Consider the following 21,762-nt stretch of genomic DNA (forward strand, 5'->3'; position numbering starts at 1 on the left):
TACCTAATTTTTTGGATAACTTTTAATTTTGTGGATTTTATATTCACGTTACGGTCCATTTTAAAGTTTTTATGCCCCCAAATGTAAAGCCCGGTCCGACCAAGCCTCCCTATGAGCTCCTACCTGAGCACGGTCAGGAAGAGTATTCGACCTCGTGTGGTCAGACCCGAGCCCCTTGGTAGTCGTTACCTAAGGAAGACCGCTTTGAAAATCCGAGCATGAGATAAGCATAGGTCTATGCGTAAATGAAAATAGATTCATCGTTTTATCTCGTTAAAAGGGTAAAAAAAGACGGTCATAGCCCTACTCGGGCAGACGGGACTGTCCTCTGATGATCATCGGTGATCAAATCTACAAAATCTTACTACGGTTCATTCATTCACACGTTTATCTTACACTAACATTACTTTCTCTCACACTTTTATTTACATTTTCTTTAGTCAATTTCTAACTTAAGCATCATCGGGTCAAGTTGGAAACACTACCGACACTTCCGAACACTTGTTTATCATTGCAGACCAGACCCCTTGTTGTCTACTCGAGCCTTAAGTTGTTGAAGATTTGCTCACTAGTCGTAAGCTGAGGTAAAATTTTGATTACTTAAAAAGTTATTTCTTGAAACAAAATAATGCATTTCAAATCTATCGTCATAATTCATAAGAAATAATTGTAAAATCAACAGTAGGTTATTGCTAAAGTCTTAAACATTATTATTAGATCGATGACTTACAATTCACTTGACATAAATATTTCATGTTTGAGGTTATGTCCCATATCCTGTACACAGAAAAATACAAAATAATTAATTGAATAACAAGTAAAAAGGCATCTTTAAAAAGCATTATTAAAAAAAATAGATTATATATGTCAAAATCGAACACGAAGTTTATATAGTTCAGCTTCAAATCATATATGCCAAAATCGAATAAAAAAATCAAATTATAATTAGAATAGCAATTTTAGTTTTATATTTTTTTAGATTATATATTTTATGAAATGATATTTAGTCGATTAATAATGTTTTCGTTAATTTTTAGTCGATTATTATTTAATTAGTATATTTATTATACTCTACATTTAAGGATTTAACTAAGATAAAATATGATGTTTTAATGACAAATTCAAACAAGATTAAGTCTCTTATAAATAATATGTTTTTCATAAAAATCCAAATACAAAATCATCACAGATTTTTTTGTTCAAACAGTTATAGTCTTGTAGAACCCAAATTAACAAAACCAAAATAATCAAACGATTTTTGTAAAAAACCGAACCAACCAAACCAAACCAAACCTAAGAACACGTGCCGACTTCTAGCACGAACACAACCATTTTCTGGAACAGAGTCGCTTTGTTTTCCAACTCTCTACATTATCACTCCTCCAATGGCACACAACACAGTTTATAGCGGCGGAACCAGATCTCTCAGCAAGCGTTTTCTAAGAAAATTACATCCCTTAAATTCTTCGTCTGTGTGTGTCTCTATTCTTACATCTGCTCATCATTTCAAACCCACAATTCCAAGAAACCCAATTTATAGACTTAGGTTTTCTGCACCCAAATTTTCATCTTGTGGAAAAAATGGTAGCCGGGATTTAAAAAACGATGCTACTTTTTCTGAGACCACGAGAGAACCCTCAAAGGGTGAGGCTCAAATGAAAGTGAAAAATGCGCTGCCATGCATGAAGGAAGGTTTCCTCATAGTAAACGGGAAGGTCCTGTTGAAGGGTGTTCCCTCGAACGTCGCCGTTTATCCGGTGACTGATGATTTATCGTCTTCTACTTCATCAACTTCTGCTGTATATCTTGGTGCCATTTCTAGTATACCCAGCTCGCGTCATGTTTTTCCTATTGGAATTCTGCAGTAAGTTATGTTTTGATTTCTTTTAATGTTGTTATGCTCAATGGATTCTTCACCAGTGTTTAAGCCACATTAATTTGATCTTGTTTGTGCATTCTTTGTAATCAAAACTGATGAACCATATGTAAGAACTACACAGAGACTGACCGAGAACTTGCACAATCAACTTACTCACGCACACAAGCTCAATCACAGTAAACAACAAGATTATGTGGTTCGGCCTCTTTCAAGAACTACGTTCACGGAGAACACAGTCGCACTTTATTGATCACCGGAGCAATTACATTACACAATATACAAATCACAACGAAAATTTACAAGACTCAATCAAGGCTTAATTCCCTTGATCTCTTTCCTTCCTTTTCTCTCTATTTGTAATGTGTACTCAGTATGCTTCTGCCTTTTGATTGTACCACTCGTTTCTCTTTTCGGTATCTCTTGAAGCCTCTTTGAAGATGATGAAGAAGATCTGTCCAGAAGGTTAGTCTCCTAACCGTTATATCTGATTTCCGATTTGGGCTTCTGGTTTCTTTATGCCAATTCTTTTACCAGTTCCTTCCTCACTCAAACTTATTGGGCTTTCCCATTTTTCAGCCCAATACCCTCCAAGTCCAATAATAGAGAAACCCATTCTACAATCTCCACCTTTTCTCTAAAGATCGGCTGCTTCTCTTCCTTGCAAGCTTCACTTGATCTCCCCTGCATTTACTAAGTTCAAACAATGTCTGAACTTAGTTTGAGGCAGTGCTTTAATTAGGATATCTACAGGGTTTTCTTCTGTCAAGGGCTTTGTTTTTGGCCATAAAGAGACTTCTTTAGTAGACAGACCTTGCCTTGATTTTCTTTATTGACATACCCCTTTGGTTGCTCCATAAAGCTTAAAGATTGTTTCCTCAAGCTCTCCATGCAAAATGCTGTTTTAACATCAAGTTGATGTAATTTTAAATCAAACTGAGTGACCAAAGCAATGATTAATCTTATTGAGCTATGCTTACCACTGGAGAATAGATTTTATTGAGAGTAGCCCTTGGCAACCAACCTTGCCTTGTATTTTTGTTTCTCAGTTCCTGGATTGGAGTCCTTGAGTTTGTAAATCCATTTGCAACCTAATATTCTTTGATCCTTGGGTTTATCAACTAATTTCCAAGTCTCATTTTTCTTTACTGAATCCATCTCCTCGTCCATGGCCTTCATCCATTTATTTCTTTGTTGGCTGACCACAACTTCCTTGTAAGATGTAGGTTCCAAGGTCTCCACCTGTTCAACTATTGACAGTGCATATCATGTTAAATCAACATGTCCATACTTCTTTGGTGGCTTAACTTGTCTCCTTTGTCTGTCCCAGACCAACGTGTATGTTCTTATATTTTCATTTGGTTCCACTCCTACTGATGATCTCGTTGTGTCATCCTCTGAATCAGTTTGAGTTTCATAATCATTCAGTTGAGTATTCTGTTTAGGCTCCATCTCGACTTGTGATTACTCACACACCACAACTTCACCTTCTGGTTTATTTTCCTTCAGAGCATATCCCACTTTTGACTCATCAAACACAACATTCCTTGTGTTAAAGCATCTTGGTCCTGATGTTTCCAGGTTCCACACCTTATAGTCCTTTAATACCTTCAAGGTTGTAAATGGTGAGAGGCGGTGGCGGGGCGGTCGGTGACCGCCTAGGTGGTTGAATTTTTTTAAGTAATTTTTTTAATAGTTAATCATGCAATATAATCACAAATAGTCATCATTTTTTATGTAAAATGTGCAATTAAATAATGTTTAAGCATAAAATATAATATCATGTAGATAATGTGTAATTAATAAATATTTATCATCATATTGATGCTATTATGCTAACAAAGTAATATAATTATTTTTACCAAAAAACTAAGTTTAAATTTCAAAGTTTCAATCAATTATCCATCATTAGAACAAGTAGTAGACTGAACATAACTAATCTTCCAAATCATCTACATATGCAATCGGCGGCGGCGGCGGGCGGCAGTAAAGAAAGTGAGGGTGTGCTAGGGTTTTGATATTTAAAATTAGTTGACTTTGACTATGTTTTTAAAATTATTGACTAAGTTTTTAAACTTGTTGACTAGGTTTTTAAAAATGTTGAATAGATTTTTAAAATTGTTTACTACAACTTAAAAGTCTTGAGTGCATCGCCTGCCTGCTCGCCGCCTCGACCCGCCTCCCCAACGCCGTATAGTTTGGGCCGCCTAAAACACCCGCCTCATTCATAGGCGGTGCCTAGGCGGCCGCCTCGACCGTCATTTAGAACACTGAATACCTTTAGGATAATCAATGAATATACACCTCAAGGCTCGTGAATCTAGCTTATCTTTTTTTACATGTGCATAAGCAAGACATCCAAATACTTTTAAACCTTTATAATCAGCTGGTCTACCATTCCATGCATCCATAGGTGTCTTAAAACTTATGGAGCTTGTTGGACACCTGTTGATTAAATAACAGGCAGTAGAAAGTGCTTCACCCCATAATGTCTTAGGTAAATTTGCACTTAGAATCATGCACCTTACCCTTTACAATAAAGTTCTTTTCATTCTTTCTGCAATCCCATTCTGTTGGGGTGTTCCTGCCACTGTCCTATGTCGGGTGATGCTTTTTACTTGCACAACTTGTTAAACTGATCTGATAGATACTCAAGTCCATTATTAGTCCTGTGTTTTATTATTTGATCAGTTTTGTTTTCCACTGTCAATAGCCATTCTTTAAATCTTGCAGCAACCTCATCTTTGATTTTCAATGTGAAAGTCCATATCCTTCTTGTGAAATCATCTGTGGTTGTCATAAAATATCTTCCTCCCCCATGTGTGGCTGTTCTTGAAGAAACTCATATGTCTGAGTACATGTACTCTAGAGGTCTTGTGGTGATATGTTTTGCCTTTGAAAAACTAACTCGTCTGGATTTTCCCAAAACACAATATTCATAGAGTCCCATCATCTGGATTTTCCCATCACCTAGCAGCCTCTGTTTGGACAACTCTTGGAGCCCTTTCTCACTCAAATGTCCAAGTCTTTGATGCCACAAGTTTGTCTTGTCTTCTTATTTGTGTGCTACTGCCTATGTTCCATGGATACGGGTACGAGTATCGTATCGAATACGATACGGCGACACATCAAATTTTGAAAATATTAGACATGATACGGCTAGGATACGACATTCATTAAAATATATATAAATATTATATATATTTATATAAATTTTGTATTGAAAAGTAAAAATTATAGAAATGGAATGAAAGAGACGGACAAATGTATTTATGGATTTAAAAGCCCATCCAGATTTATTTTAAATTATTTTTCTTTAGTCCCTAGAAATTTTAATTTTTTTAATTAACCCCTAAAACTTTTAAATATTTGCAATTTTGCCCAAACGTATCCGAAAAACGTATCCATGCCGTATCCATGACGTGTCCTCGCCGTGTCCAAAACGTATCCGGCTGGTCAACCCTAAACAAAGTCAACGATACGGATTTTGTGGTATCCGACACGCGTATCCGCGTGTCGTATCCGTATCCGTGTCGTATCCGTATCCGATACTTCAAAATTTTTTTTTTTAAGGTATCCGTGCTACATAGGCTACTGCAGTTCCACCAATCAGTGTATTTCCTAACATGAGGTACAGGGAGTTTTTGATCATTGCCTTCATTACTACCAGTGACCCACCCTTTCATTACTTTCATAATCCCTTTCTCAAACTTGAATGTGTAACCTCTTGAATTCAATGTACCTAATGATATCAGATTCCTTTTCAACTCAGGTACAAACCTTACACTCTTTAAGAGTCCATCCACCCCATCATGCATTCTTATCCTAACAGTGCCCTATCCTTTAATCCTACAAGCTTTGTTGTTTCCTAGCACTAGTCCTTCATCAACATCCGTTAGTTCTTCAAACCATGACCTATTTGGGCACATGTGGAACAAACACCCTGAATCTAGAATCCAGTAGGTATTCGAGTCTTCCTTTGTAATCACAAGGGCTTGAGCTGACTCATAACCATCAGATACCACTGATGCTTCACCATTATCTGAAGACTTCTATTGTTTCCACCTATTCCTCTCAGGGCAATTTCTTTTGAAATGACCTTCTTTGTGATAGATGAAGCAATTGAGTTTCATTTGGCTCTTGGATCTCGATCTTCCTCTTTTAAATTTTGGTGTTCTCTTTTCTGGCCTTCCCCTAGTCAATTAGGACTTTTCCTGAGGATTCAGTGCCTGATGCGATCTTCTTCTGTAATTGCTTGGGTCTTATTGCAGATTGAACTTCCTCAAGTGTAATTGATTGTTCTCTGCCATATAAGATCGCATCCTTGAAGTGTTCATAGGTTCTCGGCGATGCATTCAGGAGTATAAGAGCCTTGTTCTCATCTTCTAGTTTAATCTCAATATTTTCAATATCATCTAGAATCTTGATAAATTCTTCAATTTGATCTTCAAGACTCTGATCTTCCTTGATCTTGAAAGAGTAGAGCCTCTGTTTCAGATACAACCCATTTGCTGAGGACTTGGTCATATTTAGCATGTCCTCCTTCTTCTTGAGCGCTTCAAGGAGATCTTGTTGGATTAGTATGGCTCTCATTCTGATTCTCCACAAGGAGAGGTCATTCTTCCCTGTAAAATTTTCAATATCACACTTCATCGTTCCCATTGATATGCCTTTTCCCACAGACGGCGCCACTTGTTATGCTCAATGGGCTCTTCACCAGTGTTTAAGCCACACTAATTTGATCTTGTTTGTGCACTCTTTGTAACCAAGACTGATGAACCATTCGCAACAACTACACAGAGACTTTGACCAAGAACTTGCACAATCAACTTACAAAGGCACACAAGCTCAGTCACCATACACAACAAGATTACGTGTTTCGGCCTCTTTCAAGACCTACATCCACGGAGAAAACAGTCGCACTTTATTGATCACCAGAGCAATTACAATACATAGTATACAAATCACAACGAAACTTTTCAAGACTCAATCAAAGCTTAATTCCCTTGATCTCTTTCCTTCCTTTCCTCTCTATTTGCAGTGTGTATTCTGTATGCTTCTGGCTTTTGATTGTATCACTCGTTTCTCTTTTCGGTATCTCTTGAAGCCTCTTTGAAGATGATGAAGATCTTTCCAGTAGGTTAATCCCCTAACCGTTATATCCAATTTCCGATTTGGGCTTGTTGTTTCTTTATGCCAATTCACTATTATTGGACTTGGAGGGTGTTGGGCTGAAAAATGGGAAAGCCCTTAGCTCTCATTCTGATTCTGCACAAGGAGAACTCGTTCTTCCCTGTAAACTTTTCAATATCACACTTCATCGTTCCCAATATGATTTTTCCCACAGACGACGCTATTTGTTATGCTCAATGGACTCTTCACCAGTGTTTAAGCCACACTAATTTGATCTTGTTTGTGCACTCTTTGTAACCAAGTCTGATGAACCACACGCAAGAACAACACAGAGACTTTGACCGAGAACTTGCACAATCAACTTACTCACGAACACAAGCTCAATCACAGTACACAACAAGATTACGTGTTTCGGCCTCTTTCAAGACCTACGTCCACGGAGAAAACAGTCGCACTTTATTGATCACCAGAGCAATTACAATACACAGTATACAAATCACAACGAAACTTTACAAGACTCAATCGATGCTTAATTCCCTTGATCTCTTTCCTTCCTTTCCTCTCTATTTGTAATGTGTATTCTGTATGCTTCTGGCTTTTGATTGTATCACTCGTTTCTCTTTTCGGTATCTCTTGAAGCCTCTTTGAAGTTGATGAAGATCTGTCCAGAATGTTAATCCCTAACCGTTATATCCAATTTCCGATTTGGGCTTCTTGTTTCTTTATGCCAATTCTTTTACCAAGTACTTCTTCACTCAAACTTATTGGGCTTTCTCATTTTTCAGCCCAATACCCTCCAAGTTCTACAAATGTGTGTGAAAAATTTATGATTTCTAATTTCTTGCTCTTTGGTTGTTTCCTCGTTTGATTCTGGTTTCCAGTTTTTCAGGTTTATTTCATTTTTTTAAAAAAATATTTCTATTTCAGGGGAGAATATATCATAATGTCTTGTTATTTTTACTTATTTTACGTGGGCTGTTTAAGTGTTTTAATATCTGTACCTTGGCCTCTGTCCTAATCGTACGACAGTACGAGGTAGCTCGGATTCTGGCAAGAAAATATTTTTCTTTCTGTGACAATCATTTGTGCCTATTCTTTGTATCATCTTTCTGGGTATCAGAAGTTGTGAAGTTTACTAATTTCTTTTCGTTCCAGAGAAAACTGAGTACTGGTGTATTAATTATAGTCTTGATGTTGTGAAGTATATTAGTTTGTTAATATGAGAAGTAAGCTGCGTCTAGTGAAAATTGAGTCAAATTTGAGTAGTTTGTGTTTCTTTTATTAATAATCCAGGCTTCTTGACTATGTTAGTATCGAATCACTTTTTCTGCTCTGTTGGTTTTGTGAAAGTCTTGTTGGTTTCTTTTGATGCCAGCTGCATAAATGTTGCAGAGAATACAAGTTTTTGTGTCTCTTCAGACACAAAATTTGGTGGATGATACCTCGGTTCGGAAGTTCAGGAAGTGATGTCCCCATTGAAACTCAAATGCTGCTTTTGGAAGTGACTGAAAAGTCTGCTGTCTCTGATGGTAATTCATCCAGACGATTTGTAGGATATAGTTTCTACGTGTTGTTTTTGCCGGTAGTGGAAGGACAATTTCGTGCAACTCTGCAAGGGACATCGGCAAATGAGCTCCAGTTCTGTGTTGAAAGTGGTAAAGTAACCCCGTTGGCCCATTTCGAAACTTGTGAAGCTCAAATCAAGTGTTTACGTTTATCCTATCCTTTTTTAATTTAGTTCGATTTTGAATTAGTACAATATAAGGAACATAAAAAATAATGTGATGTAGAATTTATGTGATCAATTCATGAGTGCCTACATCCACGGTACTATACCCCGATGGCTAAAACTATATTAATCTCGCTTAGTTTTGAATATCATCTTCACTTGTTTAGATAAGTTAAATAATATTGGGATTATTGTGGAAGAAAACTTTGCTAACAATGAATCATATAGAAGGTATGTCGTAAATTTTAATATGATCAATTCTGAATCATATTATATTATTTGATTTCTTATGGAGCTTGCAAATTTTACAAGTCAATACCTTTCTATTTTTCAATTTATGTTTTGATATTTGTAGTGTCTTTTTATTCAGGAGATGCTTGCACCGAAACCAACAGTGTATCAAAAACTGTCTTTATAAATTCAGGGGATAATCCTTTTGAGCTCATGAAGGATTCCATCAAGTATCTAACCGAATCTATTGTCATTCGTTTCAGCATTTAGTATGATTGTTAGTTATTGTTTCATGTTAACTTAGGATCTCGTGGCTTCATGTGCAGGATATTGGAGGGGCATCAAGGTACCTTCACTCATGTTAAGCATAAGAAGGTACAAATAGGTCACTTTTCCGATCACCTTAAAATCCTTGTTTTGTATCTTATATTGTGCTTTTTATTGTTAGAGACCTGCTCATTTGGATTGGTTTGGTTGGTGCACCTGGGATGCTTTCTATAAAGATGTCAATCCACTGGGCATTAAAGCTGGGCTCGAGAGGTACACTGAAAGTTTCAGACGTAAATATCTTATGAAAAGTATTAACTTGTTCATTCCCTTATATGAAATTAAATCTTTGTGGCTCAAACAGTTTTAGTGAGGGAGGTTGCCCACCCAAATATTTGATAATTGATGATGGATGGCAAGATACAATAAATGAGTTTGAGAAGGACGGAGAGCCTTTGCCTTCAGGATCACAGTAAGTTCTTATTTTGGAATCGTTCCTAGTTAAAAAAGGATTAACAAAAATTTTAACCTCACTGGGCTGATCAAAGTTTTTTAAAAACCGCCCGAAACGAACGGCGCCACTGACCACACTGCCATTTTAAATTTATTAAATAAAACCGCGATTGGAAAACAAATCCACACCGCACCACTTAATGTGGTGTGGTTACAATTTGAATAAAAAACCGCACTGACCCTACCACACAATTAAAGTAATTATTTTTTATTATTTATGATATAGTTGTACATTACTTGATTTGTATTAACCTAAAGCAACTAGTAAAAAAACAAAATTTCAAAATATTTAGAAACATTCTTAGTGCAATTTTGACCTAATTTTACGCAATTTATTAAATTGAAGATCCCACATTTTGTAGGGTGCAACAGGCTCCAACCTTAGGGTTGACATATTGTTTTCAAATTTGAATATGTAAAATTTCAAATATTTACCAATCATAAGTCATATTCCACTCTATTTCTATGATGCAAAAAAATTATTCAATAATAATGTAAATATTTTGCTATATTCAAATAGATATAACATCCATAAAATTTTTTTTTATATATTCTCTACACAATTTATTTTAAATTCAAAGTTCGGTTTGCATTAGACATTAGTATGATGTTGTTTGCAAAATTTTATTTTAAGTGTTTCTAACCTTCTAGTTAATGAAATGTTTGGAAATTGTATGTAGAAATTGAGAAACACTTAAAATAAGTTCTTGCAAACACTACCTATATCTAATAACAATGATAATAATAACGCTAAAAAACACAAATTATAAAGTAAAAAATATTGAAGAATTAAAATTTTATATTTTAATTGTTTTACATAATTTTAATTTTTTTTATATTTATTATAATTTCAAAAGTTTTGCTCGCATTAGACATTAGTATATCTAATAGCAATGATTATAATAACGCTTCAAAATACAAATTAGTATCATGTTGAAGAATTAAAAATTAATAATAGAATGGTTTTTTATATAATTTTATTTTTTTATAATTTGGGCTATATTTTATATTCGAAAGACATTCTAAGTTTATCTACTATTTTTATATCAATTTAGTTTTTTTGTTATATCGTACTAAGAACTTATTATTTGTTTTACTTGGTAGTTATTCTCTCTTTGTTAAAAAGAACTGTCTAACCGCTTATTTTTAAATAATTGAATGTGATTAACAAATATATTTCAAACAGAACCAGAGAAGGCAGTTCGGTTTGAATTTTGCGAAGAAACCGTCTGAACCACAGCGTGATCACCCCTCTGGTGCAACTTAAATATCTAAACAGTAGACAAGCTTCACTTTTCGTTCTTGCTGCCATGTAGGTAGCTCATAGGATTGTTCCCATGTATTTATGTGATATAATTTGGTGATTTGCAGATTTGCCAGCAGACTAGTTGATTTCAGGGAAAGCTCCAAGTTTATGAGCATGGGAGTAGATATTTCATGCAATAATCTGCATGAAATGGTCAAATTCTTCAAAGAAAAATATGGTCTGAAGTAAGCGGCTATGCTAAAATTTCTGATTTTGAGCTCAAAGTATTAGTAATTATGGCACAAATGCTAATAACATGCCAATATCTGTTCTAGATTTGTATATGTTTGGCATGCTATCGTTGGTTACTGGGGAGGCGTCCTTCCTTCTTCAGAAAAAATGAAGAAGTACCATCCCAAAATGATATATCCGATCCAGTCTCCTGGAAATATTGGAAATTTTCGAGATATTGCCATGGACAGTTTGGAAAAATATGGTGTTGGGCTCATAGATCCTTACAGAATTTACGACTTTTTTAATGATTTCCATTGTTACCTGTCAAGTTGTGGTATTGATGGAGTAAAAGTAGATGTACAAAATCTAATTGAGACACTAGGTATGGGATTCGGTGGACGAGTGTCCCTCACCCGACAATACCAACAAGCCTTGGAGGAGTCGGTTGCTAGAAATTTTAAAGAAAATAACTTAATTTGCTGCATGAGTCTGAACACCGACTCTATCTACAGGTTTGACCTCTCTTCCTAAATTTTATTGGCAATTTGTATTACTTTGGAGCTTAGTGTTTTTTTTCACAGCGGACTTTAAGTTCATGGAGAAGCGCAACTGCAAGAGCATCAGAAGATTTCATGCCCCGAGAACCGACTTTTCAAACAGTCCATGTGGCTTCTATAGCCTTCAACAGCCTTCTTCTTGGAGAGATCGTGGTTCCAGATTGGGACATGTTCCAGGTACATAAGATTTTAGTACAAAACAATTTTGATTGCACCGATACCTTTTTTTACCAAGAGGTTGCAACAAAGCTAATATCTTGTAAATTAAGGTGTAAATTCATTCAGTGACCAACAGAACTAGTTGTCCACAAACTTTTAGGTTAATATAACCAGGATCGGACTTGGCAGCGTGGTATTACACTATCACTCTCCCCTCCTGCATTCGATTAATTTTTTTTTCCTTTATTTTTTACCTACCCAAATATAGGAAACCATCCTCCCCCACCCCCTGGAAAAAAATTTCCATTATCTGTGCCCTGTTGTATGAAATTCTAGGAGTGCCTCTGTATGATTGATAATCTGTTATAATTTTTTTTATTCCATCATTTTAGAGCGAACATTATGCAGCTGAGTTTCACGGTGCGGCTAGAGCGTTGGGTGGATGTCCAGTCTATGTAAGGTAAGTTATACTTTTAAACATATAGCTTGATGTGCCTTTGTAACCCTTTTTCTCTGGCATAAAATTTTGTTTGTTATAATATATAAGAAATTCATATACTAGGATTTTTTTCACTATTGTAGTGACAAACCAGGAAGGCACGACTTTAAAATACTTAAGAAGCTGGTATTGCCAGATGGCTCGATATTAAGGGCTAGGTATGCTGGACGACCGACACGAGATTGCTTATTTGTAGACACAGTCATGGACGGCAAAAGGTTAGAACGAAAAATTTCAGTTTTGTATTTGGATTAGTAGATGACTTAATTTCATCGACATGGGCAGTCTAATGAAGATATGGAACTTGAATAAGTTATCTGGTGTAATCGGGGTTTTTAATTGCCAAGGAGCCGGAAATTGGTCGCTAAAAGGTGGACCGGAATACAACCCCATCACATCAGCTAAATCTCTAAATCTTTCAGGCCATGTTTCCCCTCTTGATATTGATTATCTTTATGAAGTTACTGATGAAAATTGCTGTGGAGACTGTGCTGTGTTTGATTTTCATACAGGTAACTATTACTACTTGTATGATAGCATCATCTGTCGCTCTACGTATAATCGGCAGTGTCTGTAACTCAATTTTTAAATGTTGTGGAATTTAATTTTAAGAGTTGTTGGCCACATAGGCTCACAGAGCATATAGCTTGGTAAATTTTGTTATCTGATAATCTTAATGTTGCATTTAATCCAATGACGAACCCATACCTCAAATTACAAACGTTATCGCATTGTAGGATCTCTTACTAGATTGCCAAAAGAAGATAAAGTTGAAGTGTCGTTAGGCACACTCGAGTGTGAAGTATTTACGATCTCCCCGATAAGGGTAAGTAAAGCGCTATCATATAAAGAGAATTATGTTGTGTTTGATTGTTGCCTATTGATCTTGTTATTGGTGTCCGAGCAGGTTTTCAGTGAAACTCTTCACTTGGCTCCGCTTGGATTGATTGACATGTATAACTCTGGAGGTGCAAACGAAAGTATTAGTTTCATCACAGAACCTTCGAAGCATATTGTAAGTATTGAAGCATGGGGTTGTGGGCGCTTCGGTGTTTATTCTACTGAGAAACCGAGTCAATGTACAGTTGACAGCAAGCAAGAAGAATTCATTTACGACCTGGATAACGGATTACTGGTGATTAATCTTGAAGGTGAATGCCGACTGAGGGATATAAAGATAATGTATTAGTTCTATTTCATAAAATATTTATCGGAAAATATAATATTTAGCACAAGATCTGGTTCCATTGTTTAGCATTCAAAAGTTACTCTACTACATGCAGCCACACTGGCAAGAAAAAGAAGCATCGTGTCAGGGTCGACACTAACAACTTTAGGTCTGAGTTTAACTTTAAAAAGATGTGTTTACGTCACAACGTGCGTTCAAATTTTTTTATGCTCCTAACAATTTTTTTGAATTAAATCAGTATATTAAAGATAATATAAAATCTAAACAATGGGCAATATATATTATATAATTGAGAAATAAGATTAAACATATACAAAATTATCATTAAAAAAGATTCATCTTAGATTATTAGAGATAAATATCAATCAAATTATTCAATAATTTTATTTTTAATTGATAATATAACCAATTAATTGATATTTTCTCGTGACATGGTAGATTTACGAAATCTATTTTTGGTGAATTTCAACTTTTTTATTTTGCAGTTGCTAGTGTAACCAAAAGAACAAAGATAATCAATTATAAGAACTTGAAAACAATATGAGCATGTTTGCACAATATTTGATTTGCGGGCGTGCCATGTGCGAAGTTGTACCGATTTGTGTGAAAATGATAAAATCTAACTTCTAAAAACAAGCGAAATCGAATCCTAAATTTGATCGTCGGTTCTAATATCCTAAAACAAATGCAATGCCAAAATAAAGAAAACTATTGGAATTTGAGAAATAAATCCCTGACATTATTTATATTTTCAATAAACTGTAGAAATTTAAATATAAAGTTGTTGAAATCTAAAACGATAGAGTGCTAGAAATTATACTGGAACGCTAAAAAACTAGTGCTTGAAGATTGAATTTTTAGCAAAGAGTATTTTGCAAGTTTTTGCTGAGTTGAGTTGTGTGTCCTTCTCTGTTGTGTTTGCCCATCTCTTTTCTTCCTAGCAACGGGACGTTTCTCTCCACTCCCCCATGAACCACGTTCCCCGCTTTTCATGCCACGATCTCTATCTTTCCATCCACATTCTTCTACCTTTTCCGCGCTCAGTTTTGAATTGATAAGAATTATTCCGTTATGGGCTTGTATAAATTAATTGGGCTTCTAATTAAAATGAACTTGTATAATTAATTATTTTTAGCCCAAACAATTGCCTCCCGCACGGGCCAAAATGCTTGTATGTAAGCCAAGTCCATTTTGTTTATTTGGAGCGGCCCACAAGCATTTATCGTGAAGTGGGCTAGCAACTTTGGGCCGAGCCCAATTCTCCGTTGGATTTCTTCACAGCCGATTTCTTCTCAAATTCAAATCCCCAATTTCGGCCCTTTCTCTTCTTCCCGCTTCGGCGCTCCCTGATCTTCGTTTGATTTCTCTCCTCTGTTAGTGAGGAAGCGCGCTGTTACTTGGAATCCATTCGTCTCGCTTCCGCCGTCGACTCCTATACACCGTAGTTGTTGAAGATTTCACGATGGCTCAGGAATCATCTCCGACGCGCCCAACTGAGTCGAACACCGCGGGCGCTTCGCGTGTCTCCACTGCCGTCTCCACTTCGCCGCCCGTCGCATTCGCTGGCTCGGCTACCGGCCCTAATCCGTTCCTTGCTGTCTCTGGGTCGTTGATGGGCTATCGAATGGGCGCTGGTCTATCTCCCTCGGAACAGGTGAACTCCCCACTCGGCTTGGGTCGTCCCTTGGCAGCCGCTATGTCAATTTTAGACACTCCTCTTGGCGCCGATGCTCATCCCGCGCAACCCATGCCCATGCCGACTTCCTCATTTGCTGCGCCTGAATCAGTGGATTTCTCGGGGTGACCAATTTCACTCTCTACGGTCATGGGTATTTTCCTCTTCCCTTTTCTTGAATCATTACTCAGTGTTTCTCGATTCCTTGAATATTGTTTGTCGTCGTGATTGACTTGCAATTCTATTCCTTGCTTTGTATGATTTGGTACCCTAGAAACCAAAGGATGGACAATTGGTTTATCTGTATAATTGGGCTAACTATTTTGACGCCAGGTTTCTGTGGGGAATTATGGATTTGGTATTATTAGGTCATTCATTAGCCTTTGCTTTGTAGGTGTGGTAAAGTGGCCATTATTTGGCCCTGTGCTATACATCAGTAGCAATTGATTTTTTATGAATATTTCTTGCGTGCATGCAGTGGCTTTTGACCCCAAGCAATCTACTGATTTTGATTCTATCTTGGCTGCTATTCCCATGTATCTTCTTTTGCTGGTTCATTCTTTTCGTGTACATTGGCATGTTTATTCTTAGCAGGTAGCATGGATTGGCCATGAGTTGGCCTCAGTTTTCCGGTGTATTCGACACCTAAGCCTTGGTGTCGTTTGAGGCTTTTTGAAACACATGTAAGACTTAACCCTTACGTGCTCTTATGTGCTCTTATGTGCTGCATCCACTCAAGACGATTCCCTCGCCCCAAACATTATGCATTGCACTTCAGTCGGATCCCTTTCCCGCATACACGTATATGCATTTGCACTTCAGTCGAACCCCTTTCCCGCATACACGTTTATGCATTTGCACTTCTGTCGGACCTCTTTTCCGCATACACGGTTACTGTAGAACCCGTAAATCAGTAGACGTATAAGCCATGCATAATTCTAGATTTTTAAATTTAATTGACTTCATTGCATGATTATTTTAAATGCATTTATTTGAAGTTAATTATTCATTATTTCAGTTCAGTAGTTTGATTTTTAGCATTTCAGTTATTTCAGTGAGGCCGGACCGGAGTTGGAGTTTTGAGATAGAATTTAAGATTCGAGAAATATTTTCAGAAGTTAATTTAGCTAGCAACTAAGTTCATTTAAGTTAGAAAGGGAGGTTTGAGGATTTAATTTAATTATTTGAGGTGATTAAGAAATGAACTCATTTAAGTTATTAAATTAAGGGGTTAGCTCACTAAATTATTTAAAGGATTAGTAAGGCTTTCAAGGATTATTAGTTGACTAGATAACCAACACTTCCCACTCATTTTATTAGCATGATTTCGGCCCCTTGGATTTATTAAGCAATTCATTCCAACTCATCAACTTTGACCAATTCTTTGCATGTAATTAGCAGGATAATTCTAGGATTTTTGGGAGCACAATTTAATTAAATAAATGGACATATCCTAGACTAGAAAATAAGCAAAAATCGGCCACTACCTCCTAGAAGCATCCACCAACTCATTTGATATCAAACCATAATTCAAAAATTCAAAATGGGAAGACTTGGTCTTGGATCTTCCTTATATCTTGCACCCACTTCCCTCACCCTCCTAACCATTTTTCCCCCTCCCTTAGTCACGAAATTCAGAGTGTTTTTGAGAGAGGAAAACCGTGGGAATTCAGTAGGAAGCAAGGGAAGAAAAATCGAGAGCAAGAAACAAGAGAAGCGCTCCACCTCCTCCGTGCCGCGTCGTCGTCGTTTCGTTCGTTTTCTTTCGAAACGAAACCAGGCATGTCTAGATTTCTTTCAAACCTCAATCAAGTCATATTATCATTTATTTTTCAGTACATGATCATGTTTATTCAAGCAAAAACCGAGATACATGTCAAAACATTTTGAAACAACACATGCAGAATTTTCGATTTTCCTTGGCAAGCTTCACGGTTTCTTTTGGTTTGTGAGTTTCAGGTATTGGATCGACTCCAGGCTCCCAAGGAGACTTATATACATGTAATAGGATGCATTAGGACCACATTTGTCCATCGGTTTCAGCCCATGTTTGCTGGAAAGCAAGAAATGACAGCAACACCATTTGTGTCCCTTTTTGAGTTCGAAATTTTCAGTTTGGTTGCCAAGGGGTTGGATCTGATCTTGGCTGCCCTAAGGGCTCTTAGCCATGGTTGGATCACTCCCCTAGCATGTCTAAGACGTGACTAAGTCCCCCTGTTGGTGGCTTGGTCCATGGCTCATCGGTTTTTAATAAAAACATCACAACAGCCCCTATACCCATTCGGCTACTTCGGTTGGACAGCTTTCGGTTCGTTTCTTTTGGTTGCTTGGTATGGATCTTGGTTAGCCTATGGCCCTTAGCCACGGTTCATATCATGCTCCTAGATGTCTAGATCGTGCCATGGTCAATCAAATGGCCACTAGAACGACGCAAGACATCGATCTAAGCAAAACACTACACACGCATGCACGTTGGCTCTCGGTTAGACCCTTCGGTTGAGTTTTGGTATGATGCGGATTGTGGCTGGCCTAGGGCCCTTAGCCATGGTTCAAATCATTCCTTGGGATGTTGGTAAGAGTCTCTGGTTGGTGGTTCACGCCCCAATGGCCGGTAGTCTCGAAAACAACACAAGTTACACGGGTGTGCAGCTGCTGGAAATTTACAGCAAGTTGCTGTGTCGTTTAGAAGGCTCGTTTGAGTTCTTGGTTGGCTTTTAGCCCATGGCCTTGGACTGGACAGTGCCTCATTAAGTTGGGAAGGTCATGTTTTTGACCGTTTCTGATTCGGATCATTTTTGAGGTCGTACGAGAATTTACGGTGCGATGTGCCAAATTGACTCTCGAAAGAGCGTTTCGTGTTTTGGCCTCCATTTCACCTAGATTTCGACCCTATCATTTTAGGAGCATTATTTTATGATTTTTCAGCGTATTTTAATCATGACTATACGTCGGTTTGGTGTCGGTTCAGGTTGGCTCGGAGTCATGATTAAATGCGAAGTCATTAGGCATCATAGTCGCATCTTGTGAACGTAAATTGCATAGTTGGTCAAGTTTAAGCTATTGCATATTTTTCATGGCACAGTTAGGTTGCAGCGAGCCTGGGGACGATCCAATCCAATCCAGTTGGTAAAATTACGGGACATTTTCATTATGCCAGTTAATTATTTTACGTGCATTAAATAGAAAATGATTAATTTTTTGAGATTTATGCGATATGGCTGCTTGTGGTTCATTCACTATGTGGGAGTGTTATTTTATACGGTCGCCAGTGACCGATCAGTTCATTATGGTACCACCCGGTCGCCAGTGACCGGCCAGCTCAGTTCAGTTTCAGCCTCCCCGGTAGCCAGTTACCAATCAGTTCAGCTTAGTGCAGTGGCCACAAGCAGTAAAACATAATCTCAACAGAAAATTTTACCAGATATTTCAGTACAGGCTCCAAGGAGCAAATATTTTTACACTGATTTTCAGTACTTTGTTCAGCATTTCGGTCTGTAAGTTTTTTTAGTTCAGTATTTTGTTCAGCATTTCAGTTAAAGCATGAATTATTTTGACAGCATGCTTCCATGAAATAATTTCAACCAGATTTTCAGTACTTCAGTGTTCATTTAAAATAAACTATGAAATTATGCATGTTAGTTACGTATGGGTTATGTTGGAACAGTATGCCCTCTAGACGCATTTTAGAGCGCAACAGAGAGGAGGAGCCTCGCCAATAGGACAGGGAGGAGCGTAGACCGGAGGGAGACCTACCACCTCCTCCACCGCCCCCACCGAACATGAGGGCCTAGATGTTAGCTGGGATGGCACAGTTCTTCACACAGTTTGCGGGGGGCAATGCCGCAGCCGTAGCCGCAGCCGCAGCCAGGCCGACAGGGCCCGAGGCTGTTTATGAGCGATTCATGAAGATGCGCCCGAAGGAATTCTCTGGGACATCTGACCCCATGGTTGCCGAGGGATGGATCAAATCCCTCGAGGTTATCTTCGAGTTCATGGAGCTGGGAGACGCAGACCGAGTCCGATGTGCCACCTACCTGTTCACTGGAGACGCCCGCTTATGGTGGGAAGGAGCTTCGGTAGCCCTGACCTTGGCTACACTTTCTTGGACCCGCTTTACGGAGGTTTTCTACTCCAAGTATTTTGCTGAGAAGGTTCGCACCAGGCTGACCACCGAGTTCATGAGTCTGAGACAGGGGGATATGACGGTTACGGAGTTTATCCGTAAGTTCGAGAGGGGCTGTCACTTTGTGCCCCTGATCGCGAATGATGCCAGAGCCAAGCTGATGCACTTCCTGGTGGGTTTACGGCCGATCTTGCGCCGGGATGTTAGGGTATCTGACCCTGCTACTTATGAGATTGCCATCTCCAAGGCCTTAGCCGCAGAGCAGGATCTGCGGGATATCGAGAGGGATCGCCAGGGCAAGCGCCCAGTCCAAGCACCGCACCGCCCTCCTCCTCATCAGCATCAGGAGCAGAATAAGAGGCCTTTTCATGGACCGCCCAGGAACCGAGGCCAGCAGCAGCAGCAGCGGGGACGCCCAGCCCCAAGGACTCAGGAGCACCCAGTCTGTCCCAGGTGCTCACGTCGCCATCCTGGAGCATGTATGGCTGGCTCAGGAAAGTGTTTTAAGTGTGGCAGTCCAGACCACATGTTGCTGCAGTGCCCTCAGAGGAATCTGCCTACCCTAGGCAGAGTTTTTGCTCTCCATGCCGCGGAAATTAACCCGGAGACTATGTTGTTGATAGGTACCTTTAAACTTTAAGTTATTATTCGAATTTCAGCATTTTGGGAATCGGGATTTAGATTTTTGAACTTAGAACTGTTATAGGATTGCATGCTCTACTCAGATTTATTTCGTGGGAATTAAGCTAGAGGAACCTTGACCTTTGCATGTCTATAAGTTTAGATCTTGTAGTGGGATTCAACTTAGAGTTCCGATCTTTTAGGGAGAATTTTTATATCTGGTTCCGCTACCAAGGCCTTGATAGATTCAGGGGCCACTCACTCGTTTATTTCGGAGGTCTTTGCAAACTTTCTCAAGATCCAGACCATTGGGCTAGATACAGCCTTTTCAGTAGTGTTGCCGTCAGGCGAGGAGATGGCAGCTACCAATGTTATCCGAGATATAGACCTTGAGCTGCACGGTAATCTTGTTTATGCGGATCTGATCGTGCTACCGATGCCAGAATTTGACATCATCCTAGGGATGGACTGGCTATTGAAGAACAGAGTGTTGATAGACTTCCAGTGGAGATCTGTCCTTGTCCGACCGCCTGGAATGGAGCAGTTCTTATTTGAGCCGGACAGGTACTTTCCTTTACCGCGCATTATTCCTTATGTTCAGGCTAGGAAGCTCATGCATAGAGGGTGTCGGGCATTTCTAGCGACCTTTTTATCTGTCCCCGAGGAACCCAGCCAGTCAGCCTCAGATGTTCCGATTGTCAGAGATTTCTTAGACGTTTTTCCCGAAGACGTCTCTGGTATGCCACCCGAGAGAAAGGTGGAGTTTTCCATCGAGCTTATGCCAGGTACGGCTCCGATATCCAAAGCGCCGTACCGACTAGCACCGACAGAGATGGCAGAGCTTAAGAAGTAGATTCAGGAACTTCTCGACAAAGAGTTCATTCGCCCGAGCTTTTCACCATGGGGCGCGTCAGTCTTATTTGTGAAAAAGAAGGATGGCACGATGAGGCTTTGCATTGACTACCGGGAGTTGAACAGGGTTACAGTGAAGAATAAATACCCACTGCCGAGGATTGAGGATCTGTTTGACCAGTTGCAGGGAGCTTCGATTTTCTCCAAGATAGATCTGCGTTCCAGTTATCACCAGTTGAGGGTGAGAGATGCTGATGTTTCGAAGACAGCTTGCAGGACTCGTTATGGTCACTACGAGTTCTTGTGATGCCGTTCGGTCTGACGGATGCGCCAGCGATCTTCATGGATCTAATGAATCGCGTATTTCAGCCGTACCTCGACCAGTTTGTGATAGTGGTCATAGATGACATTCTCGTCTACTCCAAGAGTCGGGAGGAGCACAGCAGGCATCTGACCACAGTGTTGCAGACATTGCAGAAGCACAAACTATTCGCAAAGTTCAGTAAGTGCAAATTCTGGTTAGAGAAGGTGGCGTTCTTGGGCCACATTGTTTCTAGCAGTGGCATTGAGGTAGACCCGGCAAAAGTTGCAGCAGTCAGAGATTGGGTTGTGCCTCAGAATGCATCCGAGATCCGCAGTTTTCTTGGGTTGGCAGGATATTACAGGAAGTTCATTCAGGGATTCTCATCCATTGCCGTTCCACTCACAGCACTGACCAAGAAAAATGTGAAATTTGTTTGGAGCGAGGAGTGTCAGAAGAGCTTCGATACTTTGAAGCAAGCTCTTATCTCAGCACCCGTTTTGGCTGTACCGTCAGGATCTGGTGAGTTTGTTCTGTATACCGATGCTTCGAAGCTT

At 38.8% G+C, this 21,762-nt stretch overlaps 1 protein-coding gene across 1 annotated transcript; it reads left to right on the forward strand.

Annotated features, from left to right (window-relative positions):
- Nucleotides 1-1,313: 1,313 nt before the first annotated feature.
- On the forward strand, nt 1,314-13,820 carry LOC142541067 (putative galactinol--sucrose galactosyltransferase 2). The gene is made up of 14 exons (XM_075647607.1): nt 1,314-1,864; nt 8,402-8,664; nt 9,109-9,199; nt 9,296-9,344; nt 9,418-9,509; nt 9,601-9,708; nt 11,121-11,240; nt 11,331-11,741; nt 11,822-11,963; nt 12,338-12,405; nt 12,528-12,662; nt 12,730-12,956; nt 13,182-13,270; nt 13,352-13,820. Exons 1-14 carry the CDS (start codon nt 1,386-1,388, stop codon nt 13,631-13,633), a joined length of 2,556 nt encoding a protein of 851 aa, XP_075503722.1. The 5' UTR covers nt 1,314-1,385; the 3' UTR covers nt 13,634-13,820.
- Nucleotides 13,821-21,762: the final 7,942 nt, after the last annotated feature.

This window comes from Primulina tabacum, chromosome 3 (genome assembly GCF_025594145.1).
Source record: "Primulina tabacum isolate GXHZ01 chromosome 3, ASM2559414v2, whole genome shotgun sequence".
NCBI classification, from domain to species: domain Eukaryota; kingdom Viridiplantae; phylum Streptophyta; class Magnoliopsida; order Lamiales; family Gesneriaceae; genus Primulina; species Primulina tabacum.

Excerpts from the sequence above, each read along its gene's own strand:
- LOC142541067 (XM_075647607.1), top strand. The coding sequence starts at position 1,386 with ATGGCACACAACACAGTTTATAGCGGCGGAACCAGATCTCTCAGCAAG. Across the intron at positions 9,200-9,295 it reads CTCATGAAGGATTCCATCAA|GATATTGGAGGGGCATCAAG; the intron begins GTATCTAACCGA and ends CTTCATGTGCAG. Across the intron at positions 11,964-12,337 it reads CAGATTGGGACATGTTCCAG|AGCGAACATTATGCAGCTGA; the intron begins GTACATAAGATT and ends CCATCATTTTAG.